Below are 27,316 nucleotides of genomic sequence, written 5' to 3'. Positions count from 1 at the left end.
AAAAGCAAAAAACCCAGGTTAGCCAAAATAATCTTATACAATAAAAGAACTTCTGGAGATATCACAATCCCTGACTTCAAACTCTACTACAGAGTTACAGTACTGAAAGCAGCCAGGTAGACAAGAACAGACAGGAGGACCAATGGAACTAAATTGAAGACCTGGATATTAATCGACACTCCTTCGAACACTTGAGTTTTGACAAAGAAGCAAAAAAAAATAATAATCAAATGGAAAAAAGAAAGCCTATTTAATAAATAATGCTGTCATAACTGGATATCAACATGTAGAAAAATGAAAATAGACCCATATCTATCACCATGCACTAAACTCAAGTCCAAATGGATCAAAGTAAGCCATACTGAACATTATAGAAGAGAAAGTAGGAAACACACTTTAATGCATGGGCACAAGAGACAACTTCCTTAATGTAACCCCAGCAACACAGACACTGAGAGAACAATTAATAAATGGGACCTTCTGATTCTGAAGAGCTTCTGTAAAGCAAAGGACATGATAAACAAGACATAATGACAGCCTATAGAATGGAAAAAGATCTTCACTAACTTCACATCACATAGAAGTCTGATCTCCAAAATATACAAAGAACTCAAGAAATTGGTCATCAATAGAGCACATAATCCAATAAAAATGGATTACAGACATAAACAGAGAACTCTCAACAAAAGAATCTAAAATGGCTAGAAGACACTTAAGGAAATGTTCAACATCCTTAGTCATCAGAGAAATGCAAATCAAAATAACTCTGAAATTCCATCTTACACCTACAAGAATGGCCAATATCAAAAACATTGATGACAGCTTATGCTGGAGAGGTTGTGGGGAAAAGGGAACACTTCTGCATTGCTGGTGGGAATGCAAGCTGGTACAGCCCCTTTGGATGTTAGTGTGGTGATTTCTCAGAAAATTAGGAAACAACCTTTATCAAGACCCAGTAATACCACTTCTGGGTATATATCCAAAGGATTCTCAATCATACCACAAGGACATGTGTTCAGCTGTGTTCATAGCAGCATTGTTTGTCATATCCAGAACCTGGAAACAACCTAAATGCCCCTCTACTGAAGAATGTATAAGGAAAATGTGATACATTTGCATAATGGAGTACTACACAGCAGAAAAATTAATGACATCTTGAATTTTGCAGGAAAATGGATGGAGCTAAAAAACAGCATTTTGAGTGAGGTAACCCAGACCCAGAAATACAAGTATCACATCTACTCACTCACAGGTGGTTTTTAAACATAAAGCAAAGAAAACCAGCCCACAAATCACAATCCCAGAGAACTTAGACAAGAATGAGGACACTAAGAGAAACATACATAGATCTAATCTACATGGGAAATAGAAAAAGACAAGATCTCCTGAGTAAATTGGGAGCACAGGACATTGGTGGAGGGTTAAAGGGGAGGGGAGAGACAGGGAGGAGAGCAGAGAAAAATGTAGAGGTTAATACAAATCAGTAAAATAGTGGTGATATCAGCATAATGACATCATACCAAAAATAAAAACAATTAATAGATGGGATTTTATGAAACTGAGAAATTTCTACATAAAGATGATCATGATGATTCATACAAAGGAGGACCCTGCATAATGTGAAAATATTTTCAATAAAATACAATTTCAATAGCATTGCTACTATCTTAAAAATATGAAGAACTCTAAAATTATACATATATAATACATATAACATATTATATATAAAATATATGAACAATATGATTACAATGAAGAATAGATTTAAAAAGAGAATTTTCATAAAAGGGAACTCAAATGGCTGAGAAACACTAAGAAATGTCCAACATCCTTAGTAAGCAGGGAACTGCAAATTAAAATTTCTTTTAGATTTCATTTTACACCAGTCAGAATGACTTAGTTCAATAAAACAAACTTTCATGGTGGCAAGAGTGAGGACTAGTGAGAACACTTATCCATTGCTGGTGGGAGTGCTGACTTGTACAGATACTATGGAAATCAGTGATGATTCCCCAGGAAGATGAGAAGTGATTCATCAGAAAGATGATAACAGATTTACCCTAAGATTCAGCTATACCACTTTTGGGAATACACCCAAAAGACACGTTGTCATACTAGAGAGACATTTCTCAAACATGTTAATTGCTCCTTTATCCTATGTAGCTAGAAATTGGAAACACCTAGGTAGCCCTCAATAGAACAGATGAAGAAGTGTGGTGCCATACCCATGGTAACTTTTATTTCCCTAAGGGTTAAAATTTAATTCAGTGTTTCTTGCTGTTATGTAGCTATTTCCTCTATTTATACAAATCTATCCTGTATGGAGAGGGGAGCTCATATGACTCAGAGTAACAAAACTAACAATGCTTGGGAATGCAGAAAGCTGTAAGACTTGTAAGGCCCTAAAAACTGTGGACTCATTGAGTTGGTGGGGGGTGGGTGCTGGGCCTCTCTTGTGGAACTTCTTATCATAGGGAGTTCTAGTGATGCTGATTTCAATGGTCTTTATTTATGCTGCACTGTGTGTTGGTGATGTAGTTGCTTCTGAAATTAATCCCTCACTCATCCATGCCTGTATAAGCAATGCCAATAAATTATTGTTCTGCCAATGTAAATTATTTATTTATTTATTTATTTATTTCAAATCTCAATCTCATTTCTTTCTCCCTCCTTTCCTGCCAGTCTTCTACCATCTCCCCTCTAACACCCACCATCTACTTCTTTATTTCTCTTCAGATAAGAATAGAAATAAAGGCCTCCCATAGCTATCAACAAAATATATCCTATTGAGTTGTAGTAAGAATAAGCACCTTACCTTGTATTAAGACTGGGTAAACCAAACTAGTATGAGGAAGAGGGTCAAAAAGTCAGCAAAAGAGTCAGAAGCAGCCCCTGTTCCCACTATTAAGAGTCTCCCAGGAAGACCCAGCTACACAACTGATACAAGTCACAACATTATACAGTAATTGCTCAGCCATCTTTTCACTAGTGGCTTATCAAAGTCAGGGGCTTTGGTAAACTTTTTAAACCAGAAAACAAGTTTTTTTTTTTTGGCATCATTACTTTGTGATAAGTGGCTGTTCTTTGCTGTAGATTTTTTTTTTGCTGTAACTGACCTCCATTTCTGTTACATATTTAAGATGTCATTCCCTAGTTCAGAAGAGTTTCCCACTGGCAGGACTTGTTCCTCTATCCTAGATAAATATAGAGATCTGTCTTCCAGCAATTATCTTTATCAGCAGGCATTTGGACAGTACTTAGGTTCAAGAAGAGACCATTTCATTTAAGATATAACAGATCTCCAAGGACACAGAATTACTGCCTGTCCAAGCTGCTGCTCTGGTTTTACCTTATTTTTAAGGTTCTTAACTCCACATGCTCATTTTCACCTCAGTTTACTCATGACTTTAATTCAGGAAATTCACAGTTTGTGTTTCATACTCAAGGACAGCATGATGGAGGAAGGTCATTAGTTAATTAATAAAGAAACTGCTTGGCCTCATAGGTTAGAACATAGGTGGGTGGAGTAAACAGAATAGAATGCTGGGAGGAAGAGGAAGTGAGCTCAGATGCAGGGCAGCTCCCCTCAGAGGCAGACACGATGCAGTCAGCTGCCAGGTCAGACATGCTGAATCTTTCCCGGTAAGCGCATGTAGTGGTACTATGCAGATTATTAGAAATGGGCTAAATTAATACATGAGAATTAGCCTAGAAGAGGCTAGATATAATGGGCCGTCAGTGCTTAAAAGAATACAGTTTGTGTGTTGTTATTTTGGGGCATAAGCTAGCCAGGCGGCCAGGAGCTGGGTGGCAAGAACACAACCCGCAGCTCCCACTACAACAGCAGAAGAAATAATTAACTGCAACCCAGAGAAAGATCCACAACACTCACAATCAGAATGGCTAATAACAGCATACCCCAGAACTGATAATTTAGAGGCCTTCGTCCCTTTTTTGTTTCTACTACCTAGAGCAAAACTCCACACCTAGGCTCATAGAAACTACAGCATTTGGTGTATGTGCTAATCTGATCAAGAGCCATGGCTTCTCCCTGACTGTTTATGTAGGTTGCTTTGTTAACAGATTCCATGCATTCTGGGAGAGGAAAAAAGCAGCATGATGATTTAAAATACAATCCATACCCTATTCATAATTTTACTGAGAATAAATCTTTTTATCTTTAGTATCTATCCCCTAAAAATGTAGTGTCATGTCTATATAATTTCCTGATGATTTAATTCCTTTCTTAAGTAAGTTTCTCCATTAAGGAGTTCACTATACATGCACAGATCTATGTGTGAATGAAGCCTCCTTCTATTTTAATGGGGCAAAAGAATTCAGATCCAAAACCTGCTAGGACTGGGAAATTGCTAGTTTTAAGGGTGTATATGACTGGGAACATTTGTAGTGGGAAGAAGCAAGAATGAAGAGAGAAAGAGAAAGGAAGAATAAAGAAACATGGATAGATGGAACCTGTGGTAAGTAGATTTCTTATACCTTAGACCTTAACCCTCAGAATTTTTAGCCCCTTAATTTTTTTTGTGGCATCTTTAATTGAACCCTGAATGGAAGTCTTAAAGGCTGGGACTTTAAGACTCCCACTATACAACTGGGCACATATATGTAGAGGGCCTAAGTTCATCCCAGACAGGCTCACTGGTTGTTGGTTCAGTCTCTGTGAGCTCCTACGAGCCCAGGTTAGTTGATTTTTGTGATCAGTTAGTTGATTTTTGTGATAACTTTGACCCTTCTGGCTCCTACAACCCTTTCTCAATCTTGTCAGCCAATTCCCTGAATGTGGCCTAATGTTACCATCTTCCAACCAACACAGAGCTTTAAAGGAATCCATGGCATGTACTAGATTTCTATCTGAGAAGTTTAGGGCAGTAGACACTCATTCTCCCTCTTGATGGTTATTTTCTATTTTTCTTTGTTCTTTTCATATTCTTTCATTGATTCAAGAAAATAGGCATCCAGGATTGAGCTTTAAGGCCAATGTGACACAAGAAGGTCCAGACTCTTTTGATGGACCAAAATGGGCTGTACTGACCTTGGGCCCTGAACAGCCCTACAAAGACATATTTATCAATTACTACTCAAAGTATTTCCTCACACCAAGGTCCCTAACCTTAATTTACATATCTTAATGAAGGGGTCTATTATATTCCTCCATGACTCAAGTCCTTTATTATGCATTGTGTGCAATTCACAGTATTTCATGGGCCTCAAGTGTACCTAAGGTGTCTTGGGACCAAAGTCATGGGATGGCTCAAGGCCCCCTCAGCAAAATAATCACTGTTTTCCACAAGAATTTTTCAAGGCCAAGGTACAACTAAAAAGCTGCCATTCATTCTAAACTCTATCACATTCAATGATTATGATGAATTCCTTCAGAGTATGAATAAAATTATGCTCTTCAGCTCTCTTACATAATCAAAAACAAAGTCACCTCAATCACCCATATATGTATTTATATTTAAGTATCTTGTTACAGATTAAAAGAACATCCCCTAAAGTTAATATAAGGTTTTGTTTCAATTAATGATGCACACTGAAATTTGTGACTGTGCCTTCAGCATTACGATTAATGGAATTTGTGTCACCCTGGCTCCTGGGACTCAATTGTTTCTCTTAATCATTATCTTGAGCTACAATTTAGGCAGCTCCTTAAGTGAAACTCATAGGCACCTGCTTTGTAACATTTCTTTGTATTTACTTTTCTTTATCAAAATTCTGTATAAGCTAACATTATTAATATCAACTAGGCAGTATACCTTAGGGAGAAAGTCATCTTCATAATTTGTAGGTTAAAAACGCCCAGTAGAATGAGATTTTTCCCATGAGATAAATACATTACCATACAGGTAGTGGGTTATCTCCCCACACCCAATTCTACCATGCCAAACACCAGAGAAAGATAGCAACAGCAAACATGTAAAGGCACAGCAGAAGCAAAGGACATTTGGGGTTTGTGGTCTCAGGGTTTTCCTAACCAAGATTGATCCATCAGAGAGTCTTCTTACAGTTGGCCAACACCTTGAATTTCAATAGTCACCTGATGTTCCTCTGATATGGCTACCATCATTGTCCTAATTCTTGATTGTATGTCTCTATATCTGTTTCTACCAGTTGCTGAATGAAGCATCTCTGATGACTCCTGGTATAGCCACCTATCTATGAGTATAACAGATTATCATTAGGAATCATTACATTGACATTTTTTCATTTATGTTTTATTCTATTCTAGGTGTCTGAGATATCTAGCCAATAAAAAATTGAATAGATATCTTGTAATGGATTATTAAAATTTGCTGCAGGATCCCTGGTGGTGGCAGGCAGCAGAAATGCTGCAGGTTCCCAAGCGGTGACAGTGGGCCATGTGGTGGCAGGCAGCAGGCCCTGAGAGCAGCCAGTCCCAGGTAGGGATGGCTGCAGGTCCCCAAGTGGTGGCTCGTCCAGCACAGGGAGACACGCGGCAGCAGGCAAGAGACAGAGACATAGATAGGCACACCATGCAGAGTGAGGTTGGATATTTATTTATTTATTTGATTTTTATTATTTTTTTTATTCTTTTTTAATTAATATTTCCACCTGCTCCCCGTTTCCCATTTCCCTCCCCTCCTCCCAAATATTGCCCCCTCCCACCACTCCCCTCCCCCTATCCCTACTCCTCTTCTCCACCCCCCACACCATTCCCCCTCCCTCTCGATACTGAAGAGCAGTCCAAATTCTCTGCCCTGCGGGAAGACAAAGGTCTTCTATCTACATCCAGGAAGGTGAGCGTCTAAACAGGCTAAGCTCCCACAAAGCCAGTTCATGTATTAGGATTGAAACCTAGTGCCATTGTCCTTGGCTTCTCATCAGCCTTCATTGTCCACCATGCTCAGAGAGTCCAGTTTCAGAGGTTGGATATTTATTAAGTGGGTTATGGAAGTATAGAAGGGAAGGGCAAGAAGAGAGCAGAGAGAGACAAGGAGGGAGGGAGAGAAAGATAGAGAGAGAGGGGAGAGAAGGGAGAAAAGTAAGAGATGGAAAGCTGCCTCTCTGAGAGGGAGATGGAAAAGAGCAAGAACTCAGGCTGGAAGCTGAAAATCAGCCTGCCTCAATAGATAAGGGAGGGAGGGAGTGGGTATGACTTGTCTCTTAAAGAGACAGAACAGATCATTATATTCCCATCTCTCTTTTTTTTTTATAATAAAAAGGTGAGAGGTTAGGCACCACAGGTTAAGGGAATTGGGGCAGCAGATTCTCAAGACTGCTTCCTTCTTATTTGTGGGTGTCATCTTTGGAGGAGAACCTGAGAAGGCTGGGTGCTGGTCACATCTTGTCATAGCTGTTCTCTTTGCTCCTGTTCAGTGTTTGTGGTATGAAAATGTCTGGTGTCTCTTACACCTGTTTAAGGTATTAGCAGAACAAAGGACAAAGTTAAATTAAGGAAAACAAATTAGTACCATGGAATTGACCTGTTTATGTTGGATCCTTCAATTTGGCTCCCTGAAACTCACAAGAATTCTTTGGTTTTGTAAAAACAGAAGTTTAGACATATACATTGTATGAACACTAACATATTTATGTCAGAATGACTGCGACAGATGTTTTTGCACAATGAAAAGTATTTTTAAGACTGTGTAAGGCAGCATGAGAAAGAAATTTGATAACTTGTGTTTGTCCTTATGCCTTCATAACATGCAGGTCTTGTATTTGTAATTTACTGAAATTTGTTTGGTGGGGTTGTCCCTTTAAACTGACAAAACCTCTCAGCTGTGAAACTGCATCAGAGATCTTTGAGAAGGATAAAATTTTACTTGAGTTATGAATTAAAAAACAACAGAGAACTTACTTGATTGGCACCTAGAGCCACTCCTAGGGTCCTCCATGGTTGCTGAAGGTCATATTTGCCTTTTGCTGTTTAGCTCAGGGCCTGCCAGGCTTCAGAAGATCATGTGGGCTAAGAAATCTGTAGGAAGACAGGTCTACCTTTACCTGAGTAGCTAGGCTGTTGATTTCAGCTATTCTGTCCACATCTTCAGTTTAGATGAAAGACAATTTTGCCCAGTGGTCAAGCACTTGGCAATTGAAGCAAATTGCAGATGGACATTGTTTTGTGCCCATTTGTTTTCTGTGTTTCTATTTTGTTGATTTAAGACCTCAGTTTGATTATTTCCAGTCTTCTACTCCTCCTGGGTGACCCAGACACAGAAAGACAATTATCACATGTACTAACTCATAAGTGGTTTTTAAACATATAGCAAAGAAAACCAGCCTACAAACCATAATCCCAGAGAATTTAGACAACAATGAGGACACTGAGACTTACATAGATCTAATTTACATGGGAAGCAGAAAAAGACAAGATCTCCTGAGTAAATTGGGATCATGGAGACCTTGGGGAGGGTTGGAAGGGGGAGGAAAGAGGCAGGGAGGGGAGCAGAAAAAAATGTAGAGCTCAATAAAAATCAATTAAAAAACAACCTAAAAAGCAACATGGAAACACCAAAACCCAGTGGTCATACAACAGGAAGACTTGATCATCCCAACCCAGAAGAAACAGAAGAAAATGGTTTTAAATATAACTTTGTGAAGATGATAGAGACCATTAAAGAGGAAATTAAACATTCCCTTAAAAAATGGAGGAAAAGACAAGCAAAGAATTGGAAGAAATCAGTAATCCTCTTTAAAAAGAAAGCCAAGAAAAAACAACTAAACTAGTGAAACAAACAGTTCAAACAGTTCAAGACTTGAAAACTAAAATAGAGGCAAAGAAGAAAACACAAAACAAGGGAATTCTGGAAATGGAAAATCTGGGTAAACAAATGGGAACTACGGATACAAGCACAACAGAATACTGGAGATGAAAGAAAGAAACTCAGGTGTTGAATATACTATAGGGAAAATACAATCATCAGTCAAAGAAAAATTTAACAAATTCTTAACACAAAACATCCAGGAAATCTTGTACACCATGTAAAGACAAAATCTAAGAATAATAGGGATAGAAGGAAGAAAAGAACTGCACCTCAAAGGCACAGAGAATGTCTTCAACAAAATCATAGAAGAATGATTTACCAACCTAAAGAATGATATGCCTATGAATGTACAAGAAGTTTACAGAACACCAAATAGACTGGACCAAAAAAAGGCCTCTCACCATATAATAATCAAAACACAAAACATCCAGAATAAAAAAAAAATATTAAAAGCTGTGAAGGAAAAATTCAAGTAGATATAAAGGCAGACCTATCGGAATTACACTGATGGAAAACCTGAAAGCCCAGAAGGTCCTGGAAATATGTGAGCACACACTGAGAACACAGATGCAAGGCCAGAATACTATACCCAGAATTTTTTCAAATACCATTGATGGAAAAAACAAGATATTCCATGACAAAACCAGATTTAAACAATACTTATCCACAAGTCCAGCCCTACAGAAAGTACTAGAAGGAAAACTCCAACCCAAGGAAGCTAACTGCACCCACAAAAACACAGGAAAAAGATAATCTCACACCACAAATAACAGGAATTAACAGTCACTGGTCATTAATATCTCTTAATATCAATAGATTCAATACACCTACAGAAAGATACAGGCTAAGAGAATGCTTTTGAAAGCAGGATTCATACTTCTGCTATATATAAGAAACACACCTCAACCTCCAAGACAGACATTACCTTAATGTAAAGCACTTGGAAAAGGTTTTCCATTTGAACTTGTTCTGTTGAGAATTCTCTGTTCAGTTCAGTGCCCCATTTTAAATTGGGTTAATTAGCATTTTAAGGTCTAGTTTCTTGAGTTCTTATATATTTTGGAAATCAGACCTTTGTCTGTTGAGGGTTGGTGAAGATCTTCTCCCAGTCAGTAGGTTGCCTTTTTGTCTTAATGATAGTCCTTTGCTTTACAGAAGCTTCTCAGTTTTAGGAGGTCCCATTTATTCAATGTTGTCCTTATTGTCTGTGTTATTGGGGTTATATGTAGGAAGTTGTCTCCTGTGCCCATAAGTTGTAGAGTACTTCCCACTTTCTCTTCTATCAAGTTCAATGTGTTTAGATTGATATTGAGGTCTTTAATCCATTTGGACTTCAGTTTTGTGCATGGTGATAGATATGGATCTATTTTCATTCTTCTACAGGTTGACATCCAGTTATGCCAGCACCATTTGTTGAAGATGCTTTCTTTCTTCCATTGTATACTTTTAGCTCCTTTGTCGAAAATCAGGTGTTCATAGGTTTGTGGGTTAAAATCTGGGTCTTCTATGCAATTCCATTGGTCAACATCTCTGTTTTTGTGCCAATACCAAGCAGTGTTCAATACTGTAGCTCTGTAATAGAGTTTGAAGTCAGGGATGGTAATGCCTCTGGAAGTTCCTTTATTGTATAGATTGTTTTGGCTATCCTGGGTGTTTTGTTTTTCCATATCAAGTTGATTATTGTCCTCTCAAGGTCTGTGAAAAATTTTGTTGGGATTTTGATGGGGATTGCATTGAATCTATAGACTGCTTTTGGTAAAATTGCCATTTTTACTATGTTGATCCTCCCAATCCAAGAGCAAGGGAAATCCTTCCATTTTCTGGTATCCTCTTCAATTTCTTTCTTCAAAGATTTAAAGTTCTTGTCAAATAGATCTTTCACTTCCTTTGTCAGTGTTACCACAAGATATTTTATGCTATTTGTGGCTATCGTGAAAGGTGATGCTTCTCTGATTTCCCTCTCTGCTTCTTTATCCTTTGTGTATAGGAGGGCAACTGATTTTTAGGAGTTGATCTTGTATCCTGCCACGTTACTAAAGGTGTTTATCAGCTGTAGGAGTTCTTTGGTAGAGTTTTTGGGGTCACTTATATACACTATCATATCATCTGCAAATAACGAAAGTTTGACTTCAGAGAATTCTCAACAGAACAAGTTCAAATGGCCAAAAGACACTTAAGGTTATGCTCAACCTCCTTAGCGATCAGGGAAATGCAAATCAAAAAATCTTTGAGATACCATCTTACACCTGTCAGAATGGCTAAAATCAAAAACACCAATGATAGCCTTTGCTGGAGAGGACGTGGAGTAAGGGGTACACTCATCCATTGCTGGTGGGAATGCAAACTTGTGCAACTACTTTGGAAATCAGTGTGGTGGTTTCTCAGGAAATTCGGGATCAACCTACCCCTGAACCCCGTAATACCACTCTTGGGAATATACCCAAGAGATGTTCTATCCTAAAACAAAAGTATTTGTTCAACTATGTTCATAGCAGCATTATTTGTAATAGCCACAACCTGGAAACAACCTAGATGCTCCTCAATGGAAGAATGGATAAAGAAAGTATGGAATATATACCCTTAGAGTATTACTCAGCGGTAAAAAACAATGACATCTTGAATTTTGTATGCAAATGGATGGAAATAGAAAAACACTATCCTGAGTGAGTTAACCCAGGCCCAAAAAGATGAATGTGGTATGTACTCACTCATAAGTGGATTCTAGCCATAAATAAAGGACATTGAGCCTATAATCCATGATCCTAAAGAAGCTAAATAAGAAGGTGAATCCAAAGAAAAACATATAATTATCCTCCTGGATATTGGAAGGAGACAAGATTACCAGGCAAAAATTGGGAAGTTGGGGGTGGGAGTGGGGTGGGGGTAATGGGAGATGGGGAGCAAAAGTGAGAAGGGGGGGATGGGGAGAGCTTGGGGTAATGAAACTGTTGGGATGGAGGCAAGGTGGATATGGGAGCAGGGAAGTATATATCTTAATTAAGGGAGCCATTTTCGGGTTGGCAAGAGACTTGACTCTAGAGGTGTACCCAGGTGTCCATGGCTATGCCCCAGCTAGATTCTTAGGCAGCTGAGGAGAGGGAGCCTGAAATGGCCCTATCCTTTTGCCATATCTGGCGATGGATGGAGATAGAGACAGAGACCCACACTGAAGCACTGGACTGAACTCCCAAGGTCCAAATGAGGAGCAGAAGGAGGGAGGACATGGGCAAGGAAGTCAGGACCACGAGGGGTGCGTCCACCCACTGAGATAGTGCAACTGATCTAATGGGAGCTCACCAAAGCACGCTGGACTGGGACTGATGGAGCATGTGATCAAACTGGACTCTCTGAACGTGGCCGACAAGGAGGGCTGACTGAAAAGCCAAGGACAATGGCACCGGGTTTTGATCATACCTCATATACTGGCTTTCTGGGAGCCTAGTCTGTTTGGATGCTCACCTTCCTAGACCTGGAGGAGGGGGGAGGACGTTGGACTTCCCACAGGGCAGGGAACCCTGCCTGCTCTTTGAACTGGAGAGGGAGGGGGAGGGGGATAGGGAAGAGGGAGGGAAATGGGATGAGGGGAGGAGGTGGAAATTTTTAAGAAAATAAATAAAAAAATGTAAAAAAAAAATTAAAAAGACTTTCCAATCAAATGAACCTGAGAAACAAACAGGTGTAGCTATCCTAATAGCTAACAAAATAGACTTCAAACTAAAATCAAACAGAAGATATGAAGAAGGACACTTTATGTTCATCACAGCAAAAAAATCAAACAAGCTGAAGTTTCAGTCCTGAACATCTATGTCCCAAATACAAGTGCACCCACATATGTAAAAGAAACATTACTAAAGCTTAAACAACACATCAAACACATCTTAACCATTCATGATTCTTTTTTTTGAATTCTCTGTTTAGATCTATGCACCATTTTTAAATTGGATTATTTGGTATTTTGATGTCTACTTCCTTAAGTTATTTATATATTTTGGGAATCAGTCCTCTGTCTGATGTGGGGTTGGTGAAGATCTTCTCCCAGTCAGTAGGTTGCCTTTTTGTCTTATTGACTGTGTCCTTTGCTTTCAGAAGCTCCTCAGTTTCAGGTGGTCCCATTTATTCATTGTTGCTCTTATTGTCTGTGCTACTGGGGTTATATGTAGGAAGTGGTCTCCTGTGTCCATGCATTGCAGGCTACTTCCCACTTTCTCTTCTATCAGGTTTAGTGTGTTCAGATTGATATTGAGGTCTTTAATCGATTTGGACTTGAGTTTTGTGCATGGTGATAGATATGGATCTATTTTCATTCTTCTACAGGTTAACATCCAGCTTGCCAGCACCATTTATCGAAGATGCTTTCTTTCTTCCATTGTATAATTTTAGCTACTTTGTAAAAAAATCAAGTGTGTGTGTGGATTAATATCCTGGCCTTCAATTGATTCCAATGGTCAACGTCTCTGTTTTTATGCCAATACCAAGCTGTTTTCATTACTGTAGCTCTGTAATAGAGTTTGATGTCAGAGATGGTAATGCCTCTGGAAGTTCCTTTATTGTATAGGATTGTTTTGGCTATCCTGGGTTTTTTGTTTTTCCACATAAGGCTGATTTTTTCTCTCTCAAAGTCTGTGAAGAATTGTGTTGGGATTTTTAAGGGGATTGCATTGAATCTATAGATTGCCTTTGGTTATTGAAGGGCCCAAGAATTACCAAGTGTTTATCTTGGAATGTTTAAGGAAAGAGAAGGTTTTAATGACTTGTATAGAATGGTATAATGCTAAATATTTGACATATCTGTTATAATGCTTGAAACAGTATGTAGTGACAATTGCACTACATAGTATGCACAGTGACAAAAATTGTAAATTTGTATTTTATTTATGTCTTTATTCCTACCACTACTTCTGACCAAGGATTGGTTTTATTGGACTTAATTACTAAAGAAATTTATATTTTTCCCTGGATAGACAAAATTTTCTCTGAGTTAAGAAATCAAGATATCTATGTGAACATTGCAAATTGTTACGTTTTATGTATAGTGATAGTTCCTGCTTGTTGGATAAGTTTATTAGTTTAAAGTCTGGTAATGTGAAAGGGTGGATAAAGCAACTCACCACCAAGTCTGATGACCTCATGAATATCCTGTGGCCCAGACTGTTGAACTGTTGAAGAAGAGAACCAACTACTGATGTGGGAGTGTCATATATTCGTTGCTTTCATTAGTTAATTAATAAAGAAACTGCTTGGCCTGATAGGTTAGAACATAGGTGGGTGGAGTAAACAGAATAGAATGCTGGGAGGAAGAGGAAGTGAGCTCAGATGCCATGCCTCTGCTCTCCAGGGTAGATGCGATGCAGCCAGCCACTTGGTCAGACATGCTGAATCTTTCCCGGTAAACACACCTACACAGATTATTAGAAATGGGCTAAATTAATACGTGATAATTAGCCAAGAAGTGGCTAGATATAATGGGCCAAGCAGTGTTTAAATGAATACAGTTTGTGTGTTGTTATTTTGGGGCATAAGCTAGCCAGATGGCCAGGAGCCAGGCGGCAGGAACGCAGCCCACAGCTCCCACTACAAACTACCACAAGTTGTCCTCTCCCTCCACATAATTTCTGGGGTACACACACACAAACAAACAAACAGAAAAATAAATGTTAAAACAAAATTTTTTAAAAAAACTTTAGTGGTTTAAGCCATCCTTTGAAGCCGTCTTGACTTTGGCAAGCTAATTTAATAAAATCTCAGTCTTCAATAAAGAAACACTATACAGACATCATTCTGTCAAAGTGCAGCCTGGAGAACCATTAAGGAAGGAGCTCTTCCTGTGTACATTTTCTGACAACAGTTATAGTTGAAGAGTTGTGCAGTTTGTAGACAGTTACTCTCATACCCTCGTTTCGTGCCAGAGACTCAACCTTGCCTATCTTAGAGACTGTGTTTAGGCTTCAAAACAAACGACTCCCAGTGCCTCCCCACATTCCATCCACCCTTTTTAGCTCTTTCTCAAGTTGGCTCTCATATTTTTCTTCTGGCTCATCTCTGTTTTTCTTTGCTAAATACATACCTTCAGAAGCTCTCTATCAGGGAACCCACAGGCACCACACATTCCTAAGATCCAGAGAGGGCTACAAAAAAAAACCCAACAATAATGACAAAAAACAGAACAAAAACTCAACAATCACACAGAGACAAAAAGAAAAAATAAAACATAAACATAACAAAGAAAAATACAAGATATATGTACATAGAATAACCTCAATTATCCCAATCCCAAATATCCAGCCACCAGTACAAAACAAAGACATTAACAGTCAAGAAATTATGACTTCGGAACCAAGTAACTCTACTAAAGTATGTCCTGATAAATGCAATATACTGAAGTACAAGACAAAGAATGCAAGAGAGAAAGTATGTTCAAGGACATGAAATAGGAAATATATAAAGCATTTAACTAAGTATTTGGAAACACAGATGACAAGTGGAATGACATAACAAAAAGATGGACAGGAAAATAGAAACTTAATCACTAAAGAAAGCCCAAACTGAAATAAAACTGGAAATGAAAAACTTGGGGAATCAAACAAAAACCTCTGAGGTAAGTCTTACCAAACCTAGGGAGATTCTCAGGCATTAAAAATAGAAGGCAGAAGAAATGAACAGCTCAGTAAAAGAAATTTCAAATAAAAAAATCCAGGCATAAAACATCCAGGAAATGTAGGACACAATGAAAAAACAAAATCTACAAGGAGTAGTGACAGAATAAGAGAAAGAAATCCAGATCAAAGACACAGAAATTATTTCCAAAAAATTATACAAGAAAATTTCCCTAATCTATTGAAGGGGGTATCTATTAAATTACAATAAGGATATAAAGTACAATATAGACAACATCAAAAAATAAGTTCTTTATGGCATGTAAAAATTGAAACACTAAATGTGCAAAACAAAGAAAAATATTAAGATATTCAGGGAAAAAAATGCCAAATAACATATGAAAAAAAAGCCAAATAACATATAAAAGTAATCAATTACAATTACAGCTGGCTGCTCAATGGAGACTATCAAAGCAAAACTATCCTAAAAGATGTTCTACCAATTCTAGGATACTGAAGATCTAATCCTAAACTACTATACCATATAAAATTATCTATCATAATCAAAAAGTAATGAAAATATTGTATGATAAAAACCTCGCTTAAACACCACCAACTACTACTCAAGGTCTAAAGAAGGCATTAGAAGGAAAACATAAGACAGGAGGTTAGCCATACCTGAGGAAGCACAGCAAACAGTCTCTGATAAGCAAATTAATCTAGAGGAAAAACCCACACCATATAAAAAATAAGAGCAACCAATGGATACTGTTAATTGATAACTCTCAATATTATTGTTCTCAACTTCCCAATAAAAAGATACAAATTGGAAAACTGGAATAGAAATGATAATTCATCTTTCTATTTTATTTGATAAACAAATCTTGTCATCAAGGATAGATGTCACAGATTAAAAGGATGAAAAAAGTTACTCCAGGAAAAATCATTTGATGAAAAAAGAAGTTGTTGCCGTTTTAATAACTGGCAGAATAGAGTTCATACCCAAATCAATCAGAAAATATATAGTATATGTCATACTAATTAAAGAATTTTTTCACCAAAATATAATGATATTGCAGTCCAAGGGTACATAAGTTCATAAAAGAAACTTTACTACGGCTCAAATCACATACTAGCCCTAAAGTAGTGATACTGGGTAACTTCAATACCTCACTCTAGTCAATAGAAAGGTAATCCAGACAAAAACTAAATAGAGAAAATTTGGATTTAAATAACATTGTAAATCAAAAGGACATCACTGATATTTACAGAACAATTCATGCAAACACAAATTAAGTTGTATAACAGAGCTATAGCAATTAAAAGTAACATAATATTGGCGAAAAAGGAATGTTGATCAATGTAGTCTAACTGAAGACCTAAACTCATCACCTAGGGATAACTGACTTTTTACAAGTAGCTAAGAATATAGCCTGGAGAAAGGATAGGATCTTCAAACAGGTGTTGGTCAAACTATATGGCTGCATGTAGGAGAATGCAAATAGATGTAAACTCATCATCCTGCACAAAAATCAACTACAAATGTAGGAAGGATCTCAATATAAGGCTAGATATCCCAAATCTGACAGAAGAGAAATTGGGAAGTAGTCTTGAACTCACTGGGACATGAAAAGGCATTTTGAATAGAGCAATAGCACAGGTGTTATAACCAACAATTAATAAATGGAGCCTAATGAAACTAAAAATCCTCTGAACAGAAAAGAACACCAGACAAAATTATTCAGACAAAATTCAGGTTACAGAAAAAAAAATTCAGGTTACAGGATGAGAATATTATTTACCAATTATGCATTCAATAGATGGTTCATATCCAAACTTTTCAATGAACTAAAAATCCTGACATTAAGAAATCAGCTAACCAAATTAAAAAATAAAGTAAAAAACTAAAAAGAGAGTTCTCAAAAGATGAAGTACTGACAAATAGTTGAATATGTGATGTCATTAGGAACCAGAGAAATTCAAATCAAAATTATTTTGATAATTCATTTTACACTAGTCAGAAAGACCAAGAGTGATTTAAAAATCATAACTCATGCTGTCAAGAATGTTAGGAAAGGAGAACAATTACTAATTGCTGGCTTGAAGTGCTAGCTTGAACAGCCACTACATAAATCAGTGTACCATTTCTTTATGAAACTGAAAATAGTTTTCCTTCAAAATTCAGCTATACTTCTCTTGGCATATACCCAAAGGGATAGGTCTACATCCTAGTGTAGAGACACTTATCATCCATGTTCATTGCTGCCTTGTTGATAATAGCCAGAGAAATTGGAAGCAGCCTAAGAGTCCATATACTGATGAATGAATAAAGACAATGTGTTGAATTTATACAATGGAATACATTTCAATGGTTTAAAAATGAATTATGGTATTCACGGGTAAATTGATGGATTGGGTAAAACTCATCCTGATTCATGAAGCTCAGACCCCAAAAGACAAATGTTGGTATATTTTATCTTTGCCAGATTTTCAGCATTTTAAAGGGTGTTATATACATATAAATACAGAGGTTTGGTATAGAGTAAGTATTGAGGGTGATAGAAAAGAACCTCCCAGGAAAGAAAATTCAATATCAAATTATGAAGCAGCAGGTAAGACATTGGAACTATAGGATAAAGTATGGGGTATATGGCAGAGAGGAGTTAGAGAAGGAATACAAGAGGTAAGACTAACAATAATGGCCTTTGAACGGTCATATGGAAACCTACTACTGTAGAAACTTTAAAATATATACATGTGCAAACAGAATCTAAATATAGTCACCAAATAATGGGGAAGATAATGCCATAACAAGATGTCTTTTTTTCCACCAGCTTAAACATCTTGTGCCAGGAATGGAGATCTCTAGTTGAATCTTGGCCAAAGGGGTCCTATGGAAACTCACAAATATCTCAGGCTATTATCAAAGCTATTTGTTGCTCTCCAAATATTGGAGATAATGACCTATTGCTGAAGACAACACTTACATATCTCATTGAACATGAAAAGTAGAGCTGCTACCCATTTAGAGACTTTACCCATACTGAATATTGTTCATCATGTTGAAAGGTAATATGTATATTACTAGAGAGACATAACTAAAAACCCTGCAATCTAAAATGGTAATACAGTAGTGTAAACATTGTGGGGCAACGAACCATGCTCTGATTGAATTTAAAGATCACTCCATGAGATGGAGTCCATACCTAACACTGCTTGGATGGAGAAGAACTTGAGACTGTCTATGTCGTGTGATTAGAGGAAAACAAAATACTATTGTTCTTTGAACATAATTTATAAATGTTAAAATGCACAACATGGTAAAAAAAATTCTCTCAATATCATTAAAGGATTGTTTAGTTGTGTTCATTCTATAACATCTAAACTTTATAAATGAACTAACAGATGGCATATAATTAAAAGTATAGATAGCAAATATGTTAGAATCTACAGGAATAGTTGCTCATTAATATGCTAAGCCATATTTGAACAGTGTAAGATGATTCATTTCTCTGAATTGATTATGAAGCAGACAGAAGGAAACTTACAAGTGGGATCTCCACTGTTATGCTTAGATTGGTAGTTTGAGACCCCCTACCATAGGTTTAACTTCCTTGTTCTCCATAAGAATATATTTATTAAACAAAAAATACTTTCTTCTTCATAGTTTAGTATACAAATCTGATGATGAGTATTGGGATGCTGTGCTTAGTGTGCTCTGTGGCTTTGTGCTTCCTTGTAACTTGAGCATTGAGGAAATGCAGAATTTTAATTGTAACTTCACCAGTATTTCTATCTAGATACCTGTTGACATTCTTGTCTTCTGTGAAATTTTTGTTGCTAAGGAAGAGAGGATTGCATTTGTCTGACAGACTAAGATATTATGGTATAATCTTAGGTGTCAAAATGCTCATGTAGTGTGGAGTTTTTAGTTGGTATGTATTCACAGTGTATGGGAAGGCATATTACATACTGTACAATTCCAATTATCTAAGTTTGTGTACACTTGTAGGATCTAGTGGGACAAATCAAATTGAACTGCTTGTGATTGCATCACTTGGTTCTTGACATTTTGTGTTTTATTTCATATAATGCATGTATTAAAAAGCAAATAAAATTTTGGATAATAACACTAGTTGATGTGGAGATGTAAAAATCTTTCACTATTCTGTAGACTGTCAATTTTTTCATATTGATGGCATTGTTTGCCTTACAGTAGATTTTCAGAATTCCCATTTATTAACTGTCAGTCTTGGTGAATTCACTGTCAGTATTCTCTTTAGGAAATTGTCTCCTATGCTTTTACGTTCAAGGCTATTCCCTAATTTCTATCAAGTCCAGTGTGTCTGGTTTTACGTTGAGATGTTTGGTCCACTTGGACATGAGTTTTGTGCAGGGTGATAAGTACGGATCTCTTTTCATCCTACATGCAGACATTCAGTTAGACAAGTATTGTTTCTTGAAGATACTTTCTTCTCTCCATTGAGCATTTCTGGTTTCTTTGTCGAAAATCAGTTGTCCATAGCTTATGTCCAGGTTTTTGATTCCAAAATATAAAAAGAATTCAAGAAACTAGACATCAACAGACTGCACAGTACAAATAAAACTGGAATAGAGGTCTAAACAGAGAATTCTCACTAGAGGAATTTCAAATGACTGAAATCACTGAAAGAAATGTTCAACAGCCTTAGCCATCAGTAAAATGTGAAGCAAAGCTATTTAGAGATTCCATCTTACAGCTGTCAGAATGGCCAAGCTCAAAACACAAGAGACAGCTGCAGAGGGTGCAGAGCGATCAGAACACCCTTCCAATGCTCTTTGGAAAAGGAAGGATCTAATGTGTAGCACAACTACACATTAGAGTACTAATCAGCAGTAAAAAATAATGACATTTTGAATTTTGCATGCAAATGGATGGAATTAGAAAGCATCATCCTGAGTGAGGTAACACAGACCCCAAAAAAGTAATATGGTATGTACTCACTCAAAAGTGGATACTAGTCAAAAACAAAGGTCAAGGAGCCTATAATACAGGATCCTAGAGAAACTAAGTAATAAGGTTAGCTGAAAGAAAAACATATATAGACCCACCTGGAAACTGGAATCAGGCAAAAATTTGGGAGCAGTGGGCCAGGGGGTAGGGTAGGACGGGGTTTGATGAGAACTTGAGGGAATGGGATGGTCAAGATGGAGGAAGAACAGATATGAGAGCAAGGAAAGAGATATCTTGATTGAGGGAGCCATTATGGAGTTAGCAAGAAACCTGACACTAGAACAATGTCCAAGAACCCACAGGGATGACCCCAGCTGAGACCCTAAGCAATAGAGGAGAAGGTGTCTGAACTGACCTTACCTTGTAGTCAGACTGATGATTATCTTAAATATCACCATAGAACCTTTGTACAACAACAGATAGGGAATAGAGGCAATGACACACATTGGAGCACTGGACTGAACTCCCAAGATCCAGTTGAAGAGTGGAGGGATGAGAGTATGAGCAAGGAATTCAAAGCCATCAAGGGGTCATCCACTGAGACAGTTTGCTTGAGCTAATGGTAGCTCACCAACTCCAACTGGACTGGGAGTGAATGAACATGGAACCAACCAAGTTTTCCAGAAAAAGTTTGACAGCTGGGGCAGACTGAGGGGCCACCGAGAGTGACACTGGGATATGTCTCTACTTGCGTATACCGGCTTCATGGGATCCTATTATCTTTGGATGTAAACCTTGCTCAACCTAGACATAGTAGGGAGGGCCTTGGGCTTTCCACAGGGCGGGGTGCATGGCACTCCTTTAGGGTTCGAGGGGTGGGGAATGGGTCTATAAAGGGAGAGGGAGGGGCCTGGGAGGAGGGGAGAGAGCGGAAATTTGGATTGGTATTTTTTAAGTAATAAAAATAAGAAAAAAAAAAAGAAATAGACCCTAGAGAGGATCAGAGGTACCCACCCCTTTCTGAAGCTATAGCTAAAGGGGGAGAGAAATATATTTTCAGTAAGATACTCATTTGTAAGGTCAAATGCTCTTATAAACAATCTAATAAAACTTAACAGGCTACAAAAATGATATAAAAGAAGGAAGATTGTTGGGAAGAAGAAAGAAATTAACAGGAGTAGATATAGAGGGTTATAGGAGAGGAATACAATTGGAATACATTTTGTACATCCATAAAAATTTAATAATGAAACCCACTTTACCTATTATTATTATTATTTGATTTTTCGAGACAGGGTTTCTCCATAGCTTTTTGGTTCCTGTCCTGGAACTAGCTCTTGTAGACCAGGCTGGCCTCGAACTCACAGAGATCCGCCTGCCTCTGCCTCCTGAGTGCTGGGATTAAAGGTGTGCACCACCAGCACCTGGCCACTTTACCCATTATTAACATATAATAAAACCATTAAAATAAAATTTGAAATGTTATAGGTAAATTCATCAAAAAAGAAGAGAAAACTAAATGAGAGACGATATTTAAAATCATTTATTAGTTAAGAATTCAATATAAAAATATTTAAAAATCACACAACCCAATTGTGAGAAAACAAATAATCTACTTAAAATCAACAAAGGTTCTGATCAGAAAATTCTCTAAAGAAGATAACCAAAGAGAAGATATACAGAACATATTTATTGGTATCACTACTTCAATAATTATAAAAGTGCAATAGAATATCACTATATGCTTTAAAATTATCAAAGATATAGTAGAAAACAAATAGTTATCAAATATAGAAATGTTGAATGTTGTTGGCAACACAAGTTAATAAAATAATTATATAAAACAGCATGTATGTTTTTCTAAAAATGAGAAAAACTGTAAGATTTGGTAGTTTCATTTAAACATGACTGTCTAATGAATATTAAATGAATACATCAATATTTCTGTATAATTTCATTATCTTGACAGAATTATTTCAACTATGTGTGGATTTATATGTTTACTATAAGATGTGTAGATAAATGTGACATAGCTAAGACAACAATATACAGGTACATTAATTAAATAATACATTTGATATAACATGGATGAACCACTGCATCATTAGGTATTGTGAAATGAGAAACAGATAATATAATCAATATGATATTTTCTATTTTATATGCGGATCTTAAGTAGCAGACCTCATGCAGAGTAAAGTGACTCTCATGGTATATGGGAAGGGTGTTAGTTAAAAAAGAACAGGTTTCAATTTAACAGTAATAACTCTTCCACAGCACATGTATACTTAGCAATAATAAACACTTTAAAAACAGAAAAACTTGCAAAGACATATAATCACCAAATATTATATAATCACCAAATATTAAGATAACATAATGAATAGCTTCATGACAAGAAAAATACAACCTGTAGAATTGGTAAAACTTCTAGCAAAAGGTGAGTTGGCCATTGGATAACAGCGTAGGGAGTAGAGTACTGTAGTGACACAGTCAGTCTCCTGTGATGGTGCAAATTTCTAAGGATGACATTAACAAACTATACTACATTTTTTTTTAAAAAGAGAATTACAGGAATGAAACTTTTACAAAACAACTTTATGGAGATTTCCTGCTTAAACACCAATCATCATTGCATAAAAGAGCACAGTAAATATAATATTCACTGTATAGCTTAAATTATAGTCTGTCACAATCTCAGATTATTCTCTGATCACTCTAGCTCTGCAGAGTTAGATAGAGTTCTGGTACTAGGCATAATTTCCCTCTTGTTGACCAGGTCTTAGGTCCAAAGAGTGAAGTCTATTACAAAGAAGCATGCACAACTTTTATACTCTTAAGGTCATCATGACATGCTGGTCATCAATGTGATTAACAGAAGTCATAACTGGGTAGATTGCTTGCCAGCTATGTTGGTTGCTTGAATAACACATTTTACTATCATTATATTGGAGAAGAATCTACAACTACTAATTTACTAAAACAGCAAAATCCCTAACAGCAAGTTCTAGACATTTGTCCTTATACTGACAAATAAGTGAACTCTTCACCCCTAATCAAGGAAACTTTTCTCTGAAACCAACAGACACTTCTACAGAAAGCCACAATCAATACAGTTGCAGATGTGGAGTCCAGTCCCAGTAGATGTAGCTATAAAAATTGTGGAAGAAGGAAAGGAAAGATTATGAGAGTCAAAGTATCAAGAACAATGAGAATGCATCTTCTTGAAATAGCAGATGCTATACCCATAGACTCTCACAAGCATGATTGCCCAAATATGAGCTGAACAAATATGACACCATAAATGTGCTCAACTTCACAAAGTTTTCTGTAACTATGGACAACTAATAAAATCTGGACAGAGAAGAGGTGGTTTTCCCCAGGAAAGAGAACACTAGTGTCAAAGCCACTACGCCTGAATACATACATACATACATGCATACATACATACATACATGTAACATAGAAGTAACATTATTTAGGCTGAAATCATTATAATAAGGAACAGATATGTATATACATATAGGTTTATTACTTTTATTAATTTATATATTATTACTTCAGGTATATACGTATATATATATACGTATATACCTGAAGTAATAATATTAGTTAATAAACAGACCATGAATTTGAAGGATAAAGGGAGGTATATGAGAGATTTTGGAGGGAAGAAAATAAAATAAAAGATGTTATTAAGCTATAATATCAAAAAATAAAAATGAAAAATGAAAAAAACAATACAACAATGTTTTCAGAATGAAATCACATATGTTGAATGATAGTAAAAGAACTCATATGAGAATAGTATTGATGTGAGCATTTTCATATTTCCTTTCGGGAAAACAAGAATACTATCAAATTAAAGTAAAGAACAATAACCATCCAAAAATGATTTAGGATGAACTCATATGAACTCATGAGTCATAATTCACAACATTTTACATCAAAATCCCAAAAGCATAATTACAATCTTTAATCAGCATGCCTAGGGAATTAAAGTAATTTCTGTTAAAAATACAAAAATGAAAAGTTAAAAATAATTTCTAAATAGTGTAAATTAGGCATGTGGTGTATGATAGAAAAAGAGCACCCAGGGTATGTATGTTCATAAAATTTGTCTTAGAGTTCTCAGTACAGATGGACACGAGGCAACTCTGTTGACAAGTTCTCCAAGAGCATCCTTCACATCCTTGTTTCTCAGGCAATATATGAATGGGTTCAGCATGGGACTGATCACAGTATACATCAATGAGGCAATCATTCTTCTCTGAGAAGGATGAGAAACAGAGGAGCTGAAGTAAACTCCAAGTCCTGACCCATAGAACAAGGAGACCACACAGAGGTGAGACCCACAGGTGGAAAAGGCTTTGTACTTACTCACAGTAGAGGACATCCTTAACAAGGATGAGATAATCTGTGAATAAGACATAAGGATTCCTATCATAGGAATCACACCTAATAGGGAAGTCAGCACATACATAAAGACATTATTGATGTGAGTATCAGAGTTGGCTACCTTGAGAACTTGTGCCAGTTCACAGAAGAAATGTGGGATTTCAGTTCCTCTGGAGAATTTCAATTCATTCAGCAACAGAATATGAATCAGGGAGACCCAGAACATGATGATCCAAAATATCAGGACCAGAAGGGTACATACCCAAGGACTCATGATAACAGTGTAGTGGAGGGGATGACAGATAGCTACAAAGCGATCATAGGCCATTAAAGTAAGTAAAAAATTATCCATTCCAACCAAAGTATTAAAAAAATATACCTGCGTAAAGCATTCTCTGTAGGAGATGTCTTTTCTCTGTGAATGCATGTTCACCAGCATCTTTGGTATTGTAGTTGAGATTAAACAGATGTCAATAAAAGACAGGTTGGAGAGAAAGAAGTACATGGGAGTGTGGAGGTGGGAGCTAGAACTGACAGCCAGGATGATGAGCAGATTCCCAAGCACTGTGACCAGGTACATGGACAGGAACAGTCCAAGGAGAATGGACTGCAGTTCAGGATTATCTGAGAGGCCCACAATGAGAAATTCTGGTATCAGTGTGTCGTTCTCTGTTTCCATTTAACTTTTGTTTCTGTTATAGATGAGATAAGGAGAGTTTTCAACTAATAGCTACTGTCAAGTCACAAAATAACCTGGTGAAGCATATCTTTCATAATGACAATAACTCTCATTTACTTAACCAAGTGACTTTTTGTAACCATTTGTAAATATGTGCAATCATTCTTTTTTATTTAGTCAAATATATCTCTTCTTTAACTTTAAAACTGCTATTAATGGAATTTTCTATATAGAAAATTTATTCTTTAATAAACCCTACAAACACTTGAAGTTTTCTTGTTAATTTTTCTTTATAGCTACAGTAATTTATTTCTCTTAATAGAATGAGAATTTACCTATAAAATCTTCATAACTTTGTCACTCTGAGCCCATAATTGTTTTCTAACATTGTTATTCTTGTTTTTTAAAATGCCTTGTGAGCAGTATATTTCAAAAATGTCAGTTTTCATTTTTATATTATTACTATTAATATAAATCTGCTCTATTATGATAATCATTTTGGGTGCATAACAAAATTTCAAAAGTAAATATTGAACAATAATTTACAAGTTAAAAATTTTGTCATATTTCTTTAACATAATTTTGGTTCATCCATTGACATCTATGTAGTCTTGAGAAAATTATGTGACTTCTTAAATTTCTCATGCATAACTATCATTGAGAATATCCACAAGGTGTTCTCTGGAGCAGCAGGAATTGATGATGTATTTATGGTATAATTACAACAGGGTTGTTTGCACTACTTTGAATCAATGTGGTTTCCTATAGCTCCTTCTTTTGAACACTTGCTTCCAAGTGAATGTGTCTGGAAAGAGAAAAGAACAGTGGTCTATAGAGATGAGAATATGAAACAAGAAGCACACTATCACTATAATAAGTAGGGGGAGTGCATTCTCATATACTCTTCCCTGTCCATAAACAGGATTGTTATTGTAAAATCAGGAGCACTAATGGTCAAAATTTGTAATCGGTTAATCTGATTACAGATATTGAAATATAATTTAAACCAAATCATCAAAGAAAAGTAAAAGACGATTTTTTTTACTTATATAAGATACTAAATTTTCCAAGCAAGAAAGTGTTAGCATTATGAATGCCTGAGAGTGCTCGCTTCGGCAGCACATATACTAAAATTGGAACGATACAGAGAAGATTAGCATGGCCCCTGCGCAAGGATGACACGCAAATTCGTGAAGCGTTCCATATTTTTAAATTGGTCATCAAAAGAACAAATAATCCAATAAAAAAATGGGTACAGACCTAAACAGAGAACTCTGAACAGATGAATCTAAAATGGCTGAAAGACACTTAAGAAAATGTTCAACATCCTTAGGCATCAGAGAAATACAAATCAAAATAACTCTGAGATTCCATCTTACACCTGTAAGAATGGCCAAGATCAAAAACACTGATGACAACTTATGCTGGAAAGGTTGTGAGGTAAAGCATACACTCCTGCGTTACTGGTGGGAGTGCAAAATGGTACAACCCTTTGGATATCAGTATGGGGATTTCTCAGAAAATTAGGAAACAATCTTTCTCAAGACCCAGCAATACCACTTTAGGGTATATACCCAAAGGATGCTCAATCATACCACAAGGACATGTGCTCAACTATGTTCACAGCAGCATTGTTTGTTAAAGTCAGAACCTGAAAGCAACCTAAATGCCCCTCACCAAAAAATGGATAAGGAAAATGTGGTACATTTACACAATGGAGTACTACACAGCTGAAAAAAATAATGACATCTTGAAATTTACAGGCAAATGGATGGAACTAAAAAACATCATATTGAGTGAAGTAACCCAGACCCAGAAAGACAGTTATCATATGTAGTCACTCATACATGGTTTTTAAACACAAAGCAAATAAAATCAGCCTACGATCACAATCCCAGAGAACCTAGACAACAATGAGACCCTAAGAGAAACATACATGGATCTAATCTACATGGGAAGTAGAAAA

The 27,316-nt window shown here is 36.6% G+C and overlaps 1 protein-coding gene and 1 non-coding gene across 2 annotated transcripts; one reads left to right on the top strand and one right to left on the bottom strand.

The window, feature by feature from the left end:
* Nucleotides 1-24,381: 24,381 nt before the first annotated feature.
* LOC130872679 (olfactory receptor 867-like) lies at nucleotides 24,382-25,350 on the bottom strand. Its single transcript, XM_057766853.1, has one exon. It carries the CDS (start codon nucleotides 25,348-25,350, stop codon nucleotides 24,382-24,384), a length of 969 nt encoding a protein of 322 aa, XP_057622836.1.
* A 1,103-nt stretch (nucleotides 25,351-26,453) lies between these two features.
* Nucleotides 26,454-26,560, top strand: LOC130874052 (U6 spliceosomal RNA). Its single transcript, XR_009057095.1, has one exon. It is a non-coding gene; the product is annotated as a U6 spliceosomal RNA (small nuclear RNA).
* The last annotated feature ends 756 nt before the right edge of the window (nucleotides 26,561-27,316 follow it).

This window comes from Chionomys nivalis, chromosome 4, assembly GCF_950005125.1.
Source record: "Chionomys nivalis chromosome 4, mChiNiv1.1, whole genome shotgun sequence".
NCBI lineage: Eukaryota > Metazoa > Chordata > Mammalia > Rodentia > Cricetidae > Chionomys > Chionomys nivalis.
Note: the sequence above shows the minus strand (reverse complement) of the source record. Positions and strands in the feature narration are given on the sequence as shown.

Excerpts from the sequence above, each read along its gene's own strand:
- LOC130872679 (XM_057766853.1), bottom strand. The coding sequence starts at position 25,350 with ATGGAAACAGAGAACGACACACTGATACCAGAATTTCTCATTGTGGGC.